Raw genomic sequence first — 15374 nt, forward strand, 5'->3', positions numbered from 1 at the left:
TACCTGGTCTGGATTCTGGCACAAGCCTCCAAAGGGTCACCCTGCCGCCTTCTGATGACTCCCCCTCCAATCCATGCTGCTTGCTGCAGAAAGAGAGCTTTCTGAATCTGATCATGTCACAGTCTCCACCCACCCAGGATCTTCTAAAATACCTTAAAATGTTCCTTCTACCCTTAGGATAAAATCTAAAATGCTTAAGGCTTTTTCTGATTGCTAGTATCCAGCCTTCCTTCTGACCAGCAAGTACCTCCCTCCAACCACCTGCACCGACACACCCTCCACTCCCTGCTCTCTAGTCTCAAAAGCACAGTGCTCTCAAGGTCTCTAGGCCTTGGCTGAGGCTGTGTCCGTCTTTCCCCATTTCTTCATCTAACAGTTATGTTTTAGATTCTAATGAAAATTCTAACCTATACTCTTTTGGGTCTCTGCTTAAAGGTTAGCGTCCAGAAAGCCCTCTCTAGGTTTCTTCCTTTTTATTTTAGTATGTGCCCAACTGCTAAGCTGTAGTGCCTATCAATATAGCTGCAGAGAGAAAATTAATAGCTGCTGCTGTCTCTCTTGGTATGCTGTTTAGGGAACTTCATTCAAACCTGGCACATTATGCTTCTGTATTCTATATTGGACCAAAGATTATTTGAAGACTTCAGAAGATGATTAAAACAATACTGAAAAACCTTCTCTTCAGGAGGGTTGCTGAGTAACTCCGAAGTCAGGGCAGGCACAGCAATTGGGGAATAGCTGTAGTCCCAGCACAGGTCTGTTATGAGCCCTGCTAGATATGGACCCTACCCCATGCCCAGTCACGCCCAAGTCCATCCAAAACTGCTCTAGTCACTAGCTCTGCTCCCAAAAGCACTGGAGCCCAGCTCACCAGCAATGCTTGTTATCCTTCAGCTAGATTTATTCATGTTACAAATATTACCCATTCAGTCCTCGAAACAGCCCTATTAAGTAGATGATACTACATATATTTCCATTTTACAGATGAAAAAACTTGTTTCACAAAGCTATAAGCAGTAAAGACAGGATCTGAACTCAGGTGGTTGATCTGGCTCCGGAGTCCATGCTCTTAGCCACCACCCTGCACAATCTCTCCTCTACTCCCATTTTGCTGAAAGTTACGAGGGAAGAAAATAGAGTTCAGAAACAGAACCACATATGTACTGTGCCTTCGTTTACAACAAAGGGTAAAACAAAAAGGTAATGCAGAATACTGGATCAATTAGATAATCATATTGGTGGAGGTGGGGGGGTGATGAAGCTTGACCCCTACCTCACACCACACAAAAATCAATTCCAGGGCTTCCCTAGTGGTGCAGTTGTTGAGAGTCCGCCTGCCGATGCAGGGGACACGGGTTTGTGCCCTGGTCCGGGAGGATTCCACATGCCATGAAGCGGCTGGGCCCGTGAGCCACGGCCGCTGAGCCTGCGCATCCGGAGCCTGTGCTCCGCAGCGCGAGAGGCCACAGCAGTGAGAGGCCCCTGTACCGCAAAAAAAAAAAAAAATCAATTCCAGATGGATCCTAGACCTAAATGTGAAGGTAAAACATTAAAGCTTCTAGAAGATAACAGGAGAATATCTTCATGACCTTGAGGTAGACAAATATTTCTTAAAGCCCAAAAAGCACTAAACATAAAGGGAAAAAAATGATAAATTTGACTTAATTAAAATTAAAACATCTACAGATCATCAAAAATACAATCTAAAAAAGATTATAAAACTGCAAAAAATACACAACTAAGAGAGTGAAAAATCAAGCAATATAAATGGGAAAGCTGTGTGTGTGTGTATTAAAAAGACTCACATTCAGATATACAGAATTCCTATAAATCAATAAGAAATTTGTGGAAGAAAGAAAAATGGTCAAAAACATGAGTTCAGGCACTTCACAAAAGTGAAAATGATCATAAACATGTGGAAAAGAGCTCACCTTAAGTAATTAGGGAAATACGAATTAAAACCACAATCAGATACTCCCACTCCCTGGATTGTTGGGAAGGAATGTTAAAGGCCCTACAATTCACTCTGGGGACTTCCCTGGTGTTCCAGTGATTAAAAATCCGCGTTCCAATGCAGGGGACGCAGGTTCCACCCCTGGTTGGGGAACTAAGATCCCACATGCCACGGGGCAACTAAGCCCGTGCACTGCAACTACTGAGCCCGCATGCCTCAACTAAAGAGCCTGCATCCTGCAAACTACAGAGCCCACGTGCTCTGGAGTGCACATGCCACAACTAGAGAGAGGCCTGCACACTGCAATTAAGAGCCCGCGTACCACAACGAAAGATCCCGCATGCTGCAACAAAGATCCCACGTGCCGCAACTAAGACCCGATGCAGCCAAAAAAGATAAATAAATAAAATAAAATGTCACATGTATTAAAAAAAAAAGTCACTCTGAACAACTGGGTCAATGTCTGACATGCTCTTCTGATGCAGGTTTATAAAACAATCTTCTGCCCCCAGCACACCCAAACTCTCTGCCCCTTTGTTTCCCTAACCCTAGCACACAGAAAAGGAGGACAGGAACAATTATCAAAATCAGCACTACTTCATTTCTAACATGGAGGTCACCCTAAACTCTGACATACACTATTCCGAAAAATCAGTCCAACAACAGATATTCAAGTTGTCTCAGGAAAAATGGACACAAGTTTCTGGGGAAGAGGAGAAGGAAGAGAGAAATACAGAATAAAAAGAAAAAGATTTGGCTTGAGGGAGTTCCTGCAGTCCAGTGGTTGGGACTCCACACTTCCACTGCAGGGGGCATGGGTTTGATCCCTGGTCTGGGAACTAAGATCCCGCATGCTGTGTGGCACAGCCAAAAAAAAGATCTGGCTTGAATCTGTAATTTAAGGAATGCTGCTTGTCCTCTATGTTGAGAACAAAATGCTGAAATGCAATAGAATGCTATTGACACTGTCTTGCCTGTCTTAGTGCATTCGGTCACAGGTCTAACTGCTTCCCCCACCCCGGCTGATTCATAGCCCTTTTGTTTTGGTGATTCCTTTTTGTTCCTGAAAACATGCCCATTCTTCCCTGTCTTCATCCAGAACAAGAGAACAACAGATCCAGAATTCAGGTTGCAGACTTTTCATTTTGTGGAAAAGAACTTAAAGGCTCATCAAGGACTTGCCCAAGATCACAAAATTTAGATGAAGATGGTTGCCTTGTCTTGTGGGGTGTTCCCCTCTCTATCATACACTAAAGTGCTTAGGCAAAGGCTTTCCCAGACCACAGTTACAGCTTGGCTTTAGCCAGTGTGGACTGCCCCCAATCTCTCCTGCACCGTCAATTTCTCCCTCCCTACCTGATCAGTCCCACTGGCAAAAAGTTAAAAAGATAAAACCTGTTTTCCACCTGTTCTTCTTTGAGTCCCTATCATTGCACTGAAATTGATCAAGGCCACCAAGGACCCCCACACTGCTAAATCCAACGGTCAATTCTTAGTCCTCATGCTACCAGGATTATTGGTTGCCTTTAACTAACACAGTTGATTACTTCCTCCTTGAAATGATTTTTTTTTCCCACCTGGCTTCCATAACACTTTTCTCTTGGGTCTCCTATTACCTCAGTGACCATTTCTTCTCAATCTTCTTTCCTAGATCATCCTCATTCCTTCCCCGCCTCTGGGGCCAAGTGCTTAGTTGTTCAGACCACTTCTCTTTAATTTCTCTTATTCCTGGAATAATCTTATCCTGTCCTGTGATTTAAGTACCATTCATATACAGATATATCCCACTTTTTAACCTCCAATGTAGAGTTCTCCCGTGAACTTCAATTTAATAGTCAACTGGACATCTCAACTTGGAGGCGTAAGACATGTCAAACTTAACATGTCTTCAAAACCAAACTCCTCTCCGTCCCCAATCTGTACCTCTCCCCTCATCTTCCTAAGCTTAGAAAATGGCATCTTCAAGTTGTTCAATAAAAACTTGGAATCCATCCTTACCTTCCCTCTTACTCTGGCACAATCTATATCTCTTTCATTAACAAATTCTATTGGCTCCATCTTCAAAACATATCCAGAATCCAACTACTTCTACCACCTCCACCAAGCCACCATCCCTCATGCCTGGAATTTTGCAGTATCCTCCTAATTGACCTGCCTGCTTTTGCCCTCAGCTCCTTCACAGCCTGTTCCTTACATATCAGCCAGTGTGATCTTTCCTCCGTTTAAACCCTCTAATGGCTCCCACCTCACAAAATAAGACCCCACACAGTCTGACCCCACGGCCTCTCTTCTATCTACCACCCTCAGCCTGGTACACTCTGCTTCAGCTACCCTGGCTCCTTGCTGTTTTCTCCACACACCAAGAAAGCTCCTGCCTTTGGATCTTTGCTCGTGTTATCCTATCTGCCTGGAATGCTCTTTCTCTAGACAACCACCAGGATAGCTCCCTTATTTCCTCCATGGCTCAACTCAAAAGTCACCTAATCAAGTAAAGTCCTTCTTGACCAGTCGACATAAAAAAGCATCATCCCACATTCATACCTTACCCAGTTCCCCTTTCTTCATAGCACTTAACACCTTCTGACATACTGTTTATGTACTTATTTATCATCTGTCTCAACCTACTAAAATGAAAATCCCATGAGGAGAGGCATTTTTATCCCTTGCTGTATTCCCAATGCCCATGACCATGCCTAGCCGAAGAGCAGAAGCTCGATAAATATTACTGAATTACTGAATGCATTCCTTCCCTTGCCACTCTCACATACTGTATTGTTCTCCTGGTGCCCCATGCTCTTTTTGAGACCTGCCATTCTTTTAGGCACTAATACTGGGCTACATAGCTTTTTATGCAAATTTGACTCCTAACAGACTCTGTTAGGTACCTTTCTAACAAGACCTTGATTTCAGATAATGAATGTGACCAAGTCTACTCTGATAGTCTTGTAAATAAACGGTGGTCTATGGGCTGGAGAATAGTCACTTGCATTCACAGATAGATGAATAATCTGATTTGCTGGATGTTAATGGTTCATCTAAAGGGAGGTCTCTAGCAAAACATAAACAGGTTCTATTCTTAGTTCTGATTCCATTGTCCCCCATGACTTGGATAGCCAATAGAGATGACAGAATCTGTTATCCAAGCAAAATAAAAGCACATGTCAATACAAAGGCTTATACGTGAATGTTCATAGTGGCTTTATTTGTATTAACAAAACAAAAGAAAAAAAGGAACTCCCCCCCCCAAAAGAAAGAAACCCAGGGAATGGATAAACAAATTGGGGTATACCTATACAATAGAATACTACTCAGCAATGAAGACGAATGAACAATTGATATATACATGTGGATGAATCTTTTTTTTTTATAGATTTATTTATTTTGGGCTTCATTGGGTCTTCATTGCTGCTCGCAGGCTTTCTCTAGTTGTGGCGAGCAGGGGCTACTCTTCATTGCAGTGCGCATGCTTCTCATTGTGGTGGCTTCTCTTGTTGCGGAGCACAGACTCTAGGCGCGCAGGCTTCAGTAGTTGTGGTGTACGGGCTCTAGAGCACAGGCTCAGTAGTTGTGGCACACAGGCTTAGTTGCTCCATGGCATGTGGGATCTTCCTGGACCAGGGCTCGAACCTGTGTCCCCTGCTTTGGCAGGTGGATTCTTAACCACTGCGCCACCAGGGAATTCCCACACATGGATGAATCTTAAAATAATTATGCCGAGTGAAAGAAGTCAGACTCCCAGAAAGAGAATGAATATACTATATGGCTCCATTTATACAAAAATTCTAGAAGACAAACTAATCAAGGGCAGAAAGCAGAACAGTGATTTCCTAGGGACAGTCCCCTACTGGAGAACCGGGAAAACAGCAGAGAAATCAGCACAGGTAATGAAGTAAAAAAATACCAGAGGAAAAGAAGTGGGACATCTGGCTTTTCCTTGCAAACTCCGTAAGAATAAGGGTAGCAGACTTCCCTGGTGGCGTAGTGGTTAAGAATCCACCCGCGAATACAGGGAACACAGGCTCAATCCCTGGTCCGGGAAGATTCCCACATGCCATGGAGCAACTAAGTCGGTGCACCACAACTACTAAGCATGTGCTCTAGAGCCTGCATGCCACAACTACTGAAGCCCGCACGCCTAGAGTCTGTGCTCCGCAACAAGAAAGCCACTGCAATGAGAAGCCCGCGCACCGCAACGCAGAGTAGCCCCCGCTCGCCACAACTAGAGGAAGCCCGTACGCAGCAACAAAGACCCAACGCAGACAAAAATAAATAAAATAAATAAATTTATTTTTAAAAAAAAGAACCATGAGAGGCAAGCAAGACAGTCTGATGATATACCCTCACATCACTATCTTCTGTTATTTCTACTCATTCTACTTTATAGACGGGAACTGCAGAACTAGCTGTGGGGAGACTCCAGCTGAACAAGCTGGCAGTGGATAGCAGAAGATGCTGTTGTGGGGGGTGGGGGAGTGAAATGGTAATTTCCTGCCAGAGGTAAACTGGAAATGGGGCAGAGACCTCTAGACAGTTTAAATGGCAGAAAATTGATCCCTGAACCATATGGCAGCTGTTAGGATGAATGAGAACTGAAGACAGTAACATCAGCAAACGAAGAGGACAGATGCTCCTTCTCCTGGAATCTGGAGAATGGCAGGAATGCATCTTCCTAGGCTCCTGAAGATCCAAGCAACGACGATCTAGTGCAATGTTCAGGTATAAAACTGAATATTGGTGTGTTATAAAAAGACAAAAACTTTATTCCTAGGTCAACAGGAAGCTTACAAACAACCAAATCCTATGCCATGAAAGGTTAGAATTAATTGAGAAGCTGTGTGGCTGGCCAGATGACCTAACATTAGACTAATGATGAAAAGGAAAAGTCTAATGCCACTTCAGCAAGTTGGGGACAAAGGAAGGGTGAGCCAAGCAAATGAAATAGGAGCCCAGAAGGGGTCCACCAGCTACAGAGGGGCAGTTCTCTCCCAGTAGGAGCAATTTATAGTCACTTGAAGTGGCTAGGAGGCAGAGCAGCCCTGCAGGAGATGCAATAAGCTTTCTGGAGTTGTGAACCCATCTAATAATCTCTCCTCAGATAACTTGCTCATCTTCACAGAAGCAGAATTGTGAATGTAACTTAGGAAACTCACAGACCACTCACGGTTATCCTCACACCTATCTGTGGCCACCTGATGGGTCCGTGACCACCAGACCACCTCTTTGTCTCACCACAGGAACTCTGCCACTGACTCCCTCCATGACTTGAACAAGCATGCTCCAGTCTCAAATCTTTAGACCTAAGTCTGCACATCATCAAAGACAAGGTGAATGCTAAAGGTCCTTCCAGCACTAAAGTGAGGCTTATATAGAGGAACAACAAATTATTTCCTGGGGAAGAGCATATGAGTTCATTGTTGCTATGTTCCAGTCTTTGCCTTCTCATGATGGATGATGACCTAAGAAATCCAACTGCCAACACCAAGTTGTCTCAGCAAAAATTCTATTAGAATAAAGATAAGGCAACCTCTGTCACTCACTAGAGTCACTCACCATCCAGCAGGTCTTCCTCGTCACCCCTGCCATGCTCCTCCACTGCCACCTCCTCCTCCTCCTCCTCCTCCTCTTCCGCATCCTCCAGCTCCACGTCTGGGTCCAGGTCTGGATCGCTCCCTGAGGCGGATTCGTCTGACATGGCTCCCAGAGGTCCTCAGTGGACATTACCGTCTCATGGTCCACTGCAGGGATCCTAGGAGGAGCACAAGAGGCATCAGAATCACCAAAGGCTTCACTTAGGAGCATGAATTTTTCAAAGAGAAAATGTCAAGGATGAATTCCATGGGAGCTTTTCTAAGCAGGTCGGCTAACCATACCCAAATCTCAACCTTCCCCAGAAGGGCACTGGCCCTAAGACATATTTTGGTGACTCTGCCCAGCTCAAGCTTCTCTTAGCTGCTTCTTTGGTCCCTTTAAGATATTTCTTGCCCAAATGTCCTATACACCTCAGAATTCCCATTTGTTCGTTCCTTCATGCATCAACTGTTCCCTGAGCACCAACTCTTTATATCTCTATATATACATATACATGTATATATAATCACAGGCACTGTACTAGGCTTTGGGGACACAGTAGAAAGAAGAATGTTAGAGGGTGCTAGGTGGCTAGTGTGTGCCAGAAGGAGTTGTTATTTTATAGAGGGGGAACAGGGAAGTTCTCACTGAGCAGAGGCCAGAAGGAAGAGGGAGCCACACAGACATCTGGAGGGACTGAGTCCAGGCAGAGTGAGCAGCAAAGGCGGAGCCCTGGAGCAGGAGTAACTGGGAGTGCTCAGGGAATAAGAAGTGGGCCCTGCCTTGGAGCACTACAACGAAGATGGTCCACTCTCCAATCACCTGAATAAAGCGCTTACAGGCAACTGGCTATTTATCACACTGTCACTCCTCCCAAATACATAGGTAGCCTCAGGCTCCCCATGGCTCAGAATGCCCCTGTGCCCACATCTCTGTTCTCAGGCTCTGCCCTACCTCTTGGCCCAGTTCCACCTCCATTTCTTCCAAGAAGCCTTTGTCAACTGCCCCAGTCTTCTGGGATCATATTCCCTCTTCTGAACTCCAGAACTCCAGTAGCCATGCTAACCATGCTGACCTTCACCAAAGGCTTCATATGAGCTACCTGGCAAAGTGTTTGCCTTCTTTGGTTTCTCACCTCCTGACCCAACAGTAAGGCCCTAATGGCAGGGATTTAGCTGGGAATTGCTTCTTTGTATCCTAAACCTAGAAGCATGTCCTATTCATTCATTCACATTCGCTCTCTCTCTTGCCAACCAGCTCTATTACATTTACTATGTGTCAGGCACTATGCATGTCTGTCTGTTTCTCTCTCCACTTTACTATATTAGCAAGGTCATTTCTTCTTGAGTGGAAAGAAAAAACAAGACAAAGAAAGTTAGACGGACTGTTTTGTGATAAAGCAAATACTGCAAAATATTAACATGAAGATTCAACAATTCTTTCAATTTTTTGGTATACTTGTTTTTTTTTTTTAATAATAAAATGTGGGGGAGAAGGGCACAAGGTAAATAATCTTTTATAAAACAAACTGTTGTAGACAACCACATCCAGAATCAGGTCATCCTAAAATTCCTCTCATCTCCCAAAATTAAAAAAAAGAAGGAAACACAAGTCTCTAATTATTCAACACAAATACTATTCCAGAACTGGAATCTCTTATTATGGTCCAGACACAATTTGAAACAGAATTTCTATGTTCTTCTGAACAGAAACAGAAACAAAACAAAGCAAACTGGATCCTTTAGAATTTTGGAAAACTGGAATTTAAGTTTAAGACTGCTCAGTTAGGGCTTCCCTGGTGGTGCAGTGGTTGAGAGTCCGCCTGCCAATGCAGGGGACACGGGTTCGTGCCCCGGTCTGGGAAGATCCCACATGCTGCGGAGCGGCTGGGCCTGTGAGCCATGGCTGCTGAAATAAAATTCAAATTTTTGCATTAATAACACACTTCCAAAAACATTTACAAACGGCATTAAGGTACAGGGAAGAAAAGTGATCCACAAATAAATATTAATATAACTAATGCTGGATTTCCCTGGTGTCGCAGTGGTTAAGACCACCTGCCAATGCAGGGGACACGGGTTCGAGCCCTGGTCCGGGAAGATCCCACATGCCGTGGAGCAACTAAGCTCGTGCACCAAAACTACTGAGCCTGTGCTCTAGAGCCTGCGAGTCACAACTACTGAGCCCATGTGCCACACTACTGAAGCCCCCACGCCTAGAGCCTGTGCTCCGCAACAAGAGAAGCCACTGCAATGAGAAGCCCGCGTACTGCAACGAAGAGTAGCCCCCGCTTGCCACAACCAGAGAAAAAGCCCGCATGCAGCAACGAAGACCCAATGCAGCCAAAAATAAAATAAAATAAAATAAGTAGTAAAAAATATATATATATAACTAATGCTGAGCTACCATTCACTGACAAAGCAGATTCCAAGTCTCTGAAGGAAACCTATATCTTTAGTTCATTAGGCTTTAGAAAGGAAGTAATAAACCAATTAAATATCAGCAGGTTTAGAAGTGAAATTTATTTCTAAATATTAGTATAATGAAAATTCATCAGCAACTACTCTGTGTTTGGAAGTCAATGTTCATAATCAGCATAAACCCCCTGTTTCATTCTCGACGGCTTAATAAGTGTTTTGCTTACAGTGAGCCTGGCTGATTATGGAGTGGCTTTTAGAGAACAATTTTTAATTAGCAAGTACCTTTAGGTAATCTGAATTCCTGTCATTTTAGAGAAGAAATTGTGTGGTGATGGAAGAATAACAATCACTGAGAGGTCAGCAATAACAATGAAAAGCCTGTAAACCCCCAGTTAACAAACATCTTCAAAACAACCTCAGCCCCAAGCTCCTGACAGACAGAAGCAAACATCAATTAAACATTCAACAACCACATATATTACACTATGAAAGACATTGATCCAGCTCCCTTCTCAAAACATTTTAAAAACAGAGGAAACTTCAAAATAGTACCCAGGCCATCAGATGCCCATAACAGAGAAGAAACTGGAAAGTAATGGATTTCTTAAGTCCCATCAAATTTGGTTTTTCTCTTTCCTTCCCTTCCGTAAGCCACTAAATCTTTTTACATAGAGGACACAATGAATTCTTTTCTCAGCTCTTTAGAACCATACGAACTACTTAAGGGGCAGGTTTTGCTGTTACTGATCACCTTCAAAAAAGCAACAAAGGGAAAATGGCAGAGGAAAAGCTGATCTTGGGGGGCAGCAGCACAGTCAATTAAACTTTGTCTCTAAGGGGTTCCACCCACCCACACAGACACTTCCATGTGGGCACAGCCTTTCAGAACACAGGGAAGGCAGCCCTGATTCAAAAAATTAGCTCTTAGCAGAACTAATAGACAGACATGAGAAAAAAGTTGATAAGGAAGAAAATGCACCTCCCCATTTGCTCCTCATCCCATGTGAAACACTGCTTCAACCTCCAGTGAAGAGAAGCTCTGCCTCTAAGACACAGAGATACTAGAAGAGTGATCATGGGTGTGCTGCACCTTAATAAGGACCTATATTCCTACAAAGCAAATTCTGGGACTCAAATTCTTTTTTAATGAAATGGGAGAACTAGCTATTTAAAGGAACTCCAAACAGAACCACTCTGAAAGGTAAATATTCAACCCCTAAGTAATATGTTAATTTCTACAGTTTAATATATTGGGATTGCTAAAAGGAGGCTATAATTACGAAGAAACACACAGCCAATCCCAGTCAAGCCTCTCAAAGCAACCTTGAGAGTGAAGGAAAAGGGTCTTCTGCCCTGCTAAATTAAAAGACGACACCTGTCCGTAAAGTGTTGCCTGACCAAGAATCAGCAGAATTAATCATGTGGGCACGGCCCTTAGACTAACCCCTGGCAGGGAGACACACAGGAGGAAATAAACACACAAAGACACACACACACACACCAGAGGGGAGAGAGCAGAAGCAAGAAGAACTACAATCCTGAAGCGTGTGGAACAAAAACCACATTCACTGAAAGACAGACAAGATGAAAAGGCAAAGGGCTATATACTAGATGAAGGAACAAGATAAAACCTCAGAAAAACAACTAAATGAAGTGGAGATAGGCAACCGTCCAGAAAAATAATTCAGAACAATGATACTGAAGATGATCCAGGACCTTGGAAAAAGAATGGAGGCAAAGATCGAGAAGATGCAAGAAATGTTTAACAAAGGCCCAGAAGAATTAAAGAACAAACAAATAGAGAAGAACAATACAATATCTGAAATGAAAACTACACTAGAAGAATCAATAGCAGGATAACTGAGGCAGAAGAACGGATAAGTGACCCGGAAGACAGAATGGTGGAATTCACTCCTGCGGAACAGACTAAAGAAAAAAGAATGAAAAGAAATGAAGACAGCCTCAGAGACCTCTGGGACAACATTAAACGCAACAACATTCGCATTATAGGGGTCCCAGAAGGAGAAGAGAGAGACAAAGAACCAGAGAAAATATTTGAAGAGATTAGAGTCGAAAACTTCCCTAACATGGGAAAGGAAATAGCCACCCAAGTCCAGGAAGCGCAGAGAGTCCCATACAGGATAAACCCAAGGAGAAACATGCCAAGACACATAGTAATCAAATAGGCAAAAATTAAAGACAAAGAAAAATTATTGAAAGCAGCAAGGGAAAAATGACAAATAACATACAAGGGAACTCCCATAAGGTTAACAGCTGACTTCTCAGCAGAAACTCTACAAGCCAGAAGGGAGTGGCATGATATACTTAAAGTGATGAAAGGGAAGAACCTACAACCAAGATTACTTTACCCGGCAAGGATCTCATTCAGATTCGATGGAGAAATCAAAAGCTTTACAGACAAGCAAAAGCTAAGAGAATTCAGCACCATCAAACCAGCTCTACAACAAATGCTAAAGGAACTTCTCTAAGTGGGAAACACAAGAGAAGAAAAGGACCTACAAAAACAAACCCAAAACAATTAAGAAAATGGTCATAGGAACATACATATCGATAATTACCTTAAATGTGAATGGATTAAATGCTCCAACCAAAAGACACAGGCTTGCTGAATGTATACAAAAACAAGACCCATATATATGCTGTCTACAAGAGACCCACTTCAGAACTAGGGACACATACAGACTGAAAGTGAGGGGATGGAAAAAGATATTCCATGCAAATGGAAATCAAAAGAAAGCTGGAGTAGCTATACTCATATCAGATAAAATAGACTTTAAAATAAAGAATGTTACAAGAGACAAGGAAGGACACTACATAATAATCAAGGGATCAATCCAAGAAGAATATATAACAATTATAAATACATAGGCACCCAACATAGGAGCACCTCAATACATAACGCAACTGCTAACAGCTATAAAAGAGAAAATCAACAGTAACACAATAGTGTGGGACTTTAACACCTCACTTACACCAATGGACAGATCATCCAAAATGACAATAAATAAGGAAATACAAGCTTTAAATGACACAAGAGACCAGATAGATTTAATTGATATTTATAGGACAGTCCATCCCCAAACAGCAGATTACACTTTCTTCTCAAGTGCGCACAGAACATCCTCCAGGATAGATCACATCTTGGGTCACAAATCAAGCCTCAGTAAATTTAAGAAAATTGAAATCATATCAAGCAACTTTTCTGACCACAATGCTATGAGATTAGAAATGAATTACAGGGAAAAAAACATAAAAAACACAAACACATGGAGGCTAAATAATACGTTGCTAAATAACCAAGAGATCACTGAAGAAATCAAAGAGGAAATCAAAAAATACCTAGAGACAAATTACAATGAAAACACATCGATCCAAAACCTACGGGATGCAGCAAAAGCAGTTCTAAGAGGGAAGTTTATAGCTATACAAGTCTACCTCAAGAAACAAGAAAAATCTCAAATAAACAATCTAACCTTACATCAGACTCCCTGACTTCAGACTATACTACAAAGCTACAGTAATCAAGACAATATGGTACTGGCACAAAAACAGAAACAGAGATCAATGGAACAAGATAGAAAGCCCCGAGATAAACCCACGAACCTATGGTCAACTAATCTACGACAAAGGAGGCAAAGATATACAATGGAGAAAAGACAGGCTCTTCAACAAGTGGTGCTGGGAAAACTGGAGAGCTACATGTAAAAGAATGAAATTAGAACACTCCCTAACACCATACACAAAAATAAACTCAAAATGGATTCGAGACCGAAATGTGAGACTGGACACTATAAAACTCTTAGAGGAAAACATAGGAAGAACACTCTTTGACATAAATCACAGCAAGATCTTTTTTGATCCACCTCCTAGAGTAATGGAAATAAAAACAAACAAATGGGACCTAATGAAACTTCAAAGCTTTTGCACAGCAAAGGAAACCATAAACAAGACGAAAAGACAACCCTCAGAATGGGAGGAAATATCTGCAAACAAATCAACGGACAAAGGATTAATCTCCAAAATATATAAACAGCTCATGCAGCTCAATATTAAAGAAACAAACAACCCAATCCAAAAAATGGGCAGAAGACCTAAATAGACATTTCTCCAAAGAAGACATACAGATGGCCAAAAAGCACATGAAAAGCTGCTCAACATCACTAATTATTAGAGAAATGCAAATCAAAACTACAATGAGGGGGCTTCCCTGGTGGCGCAGTGGTTGAGAGTCCGCCTGCCGATGCAGGGGACATGGGTTCGTGCCCCGGTCTGGGAAGATCCCACATGCCACGGAGCGGCTGGGCTCATGAACCATGGCCGCTGAGCTTGCGCGTCCGGAGGCTGTGCTCCTCAATGGGAGAGGCCACAGCAGTAAGAGGCCCGCGTACCGCAAAAAAAAAAAAAAAAAAGGGCATCATCAGAAAATCTACAAACGACAAATGCTGGAGAGGGTGTGGAGAAAAGGGAACCCTCTTGCACTGTTGGTCGGAATGTAAATTGATACAGCAATTATGGAGAACAGTATGGAGGTTCCTTAAAAAACTAAAAACAGAATTACTATATGATCCAGCAATCCGACTACTGGGCATATACCCAGAGAAAACCATAATTCAAAAAGACACATGCACCCCAATGTTCATTGCAGCACTATTTACAATAGCCAGGTCATGGAAGCAACCTAAATGCCCATCGACAGACGAATGGATAAAGAAGATGTGGTACATATATACAATGGAATATTACTCAGCCAAAAAAGGAATGAAATTGAGTCATTTGTTGAGACATGGATGGACCTAGAGACTGTCATACAGAGTGAAGTAAGTCAGAAAGAGAAAAACAAATATTGTATATTAACACATGTATGTGGAACCTAGAAAAATGGTACAGATGAACCAGTTTGCAGGGCAGAAATTGAGACACAGATGTAGAGAACAAACGTATGGACACCAAGGGGGGGAAACTGCGGTGGGGTGGGGATGGTGGTGTGCTGAATTGGGCGACTGGGATTGACATGTATACATTGATATGCGTAAAATTGATGACTAATAAGAACCTGCAGTATAAAAAAACAAATAAAACAACTAATACTAAAAAATTAAACACACACACACACACACACACACACACACACACACACACACACACACACACAAAGCCTTTGTTCACAAAGCAGCCCAAGACTGGAGAGTCCACACTGAAAAATGCAATCACACACTGCTTCACCATTGCAGGGCAGCCCGTGAAATTTCAGAGATGTCTTTGTGTTCCTCAGCAGCATCCTGATCCTGCCTTTGATAAAAACAATCCATTCCAAACTGCCATGTCCTCATTAATTTTGGTGACCTTGAGTAATACTAAATTTCCTCAAATGATCTCAAAGCAATTCAACAGCAAGTGCCACTCACACCTTT

At 42.6% G+C, this 15374-nt stretch overlaps 1 protein-coding gene across 1 annotated transcript in view; it reads right to left on the minus strand.

Moving 5' to 3' along the window:
* RAD54L2 (RAD54 like 2) overlaps window positions 1-7646 on the minus strand; it is a 48670-nt gene extending 41024 nt beyond the window's left edge. Inside the window, exon 1 of the mRNA XM_065885274.1 lies at window positions 7505-7646. Coding sequence (XP_065741346.1) covers window positions 7505-7646 — 142 coding nt within the window. The remainder of the gene's footprint in view (window positions 1-7504) is intronic.
* Between the last annotated feature and the right edge of the window lie 7728 nt (window positions 7647-15374).

The sequence above is a fragment of the Phocoena phocoena genome, chromosome 10 (genome assembly GCF_963924675.1).
Source record: "Phocoena phocoena chromosome 10, mPhoPho1.1, whole genome shotgun sequence".
NCBI classification, from domain to species: domain Eukaryota; kingdom Metazoa; phylum Chordata; class Mammalia; order Artiodactyla; family Phocoenidae; genus Phocoena; species Phocoena phocoena.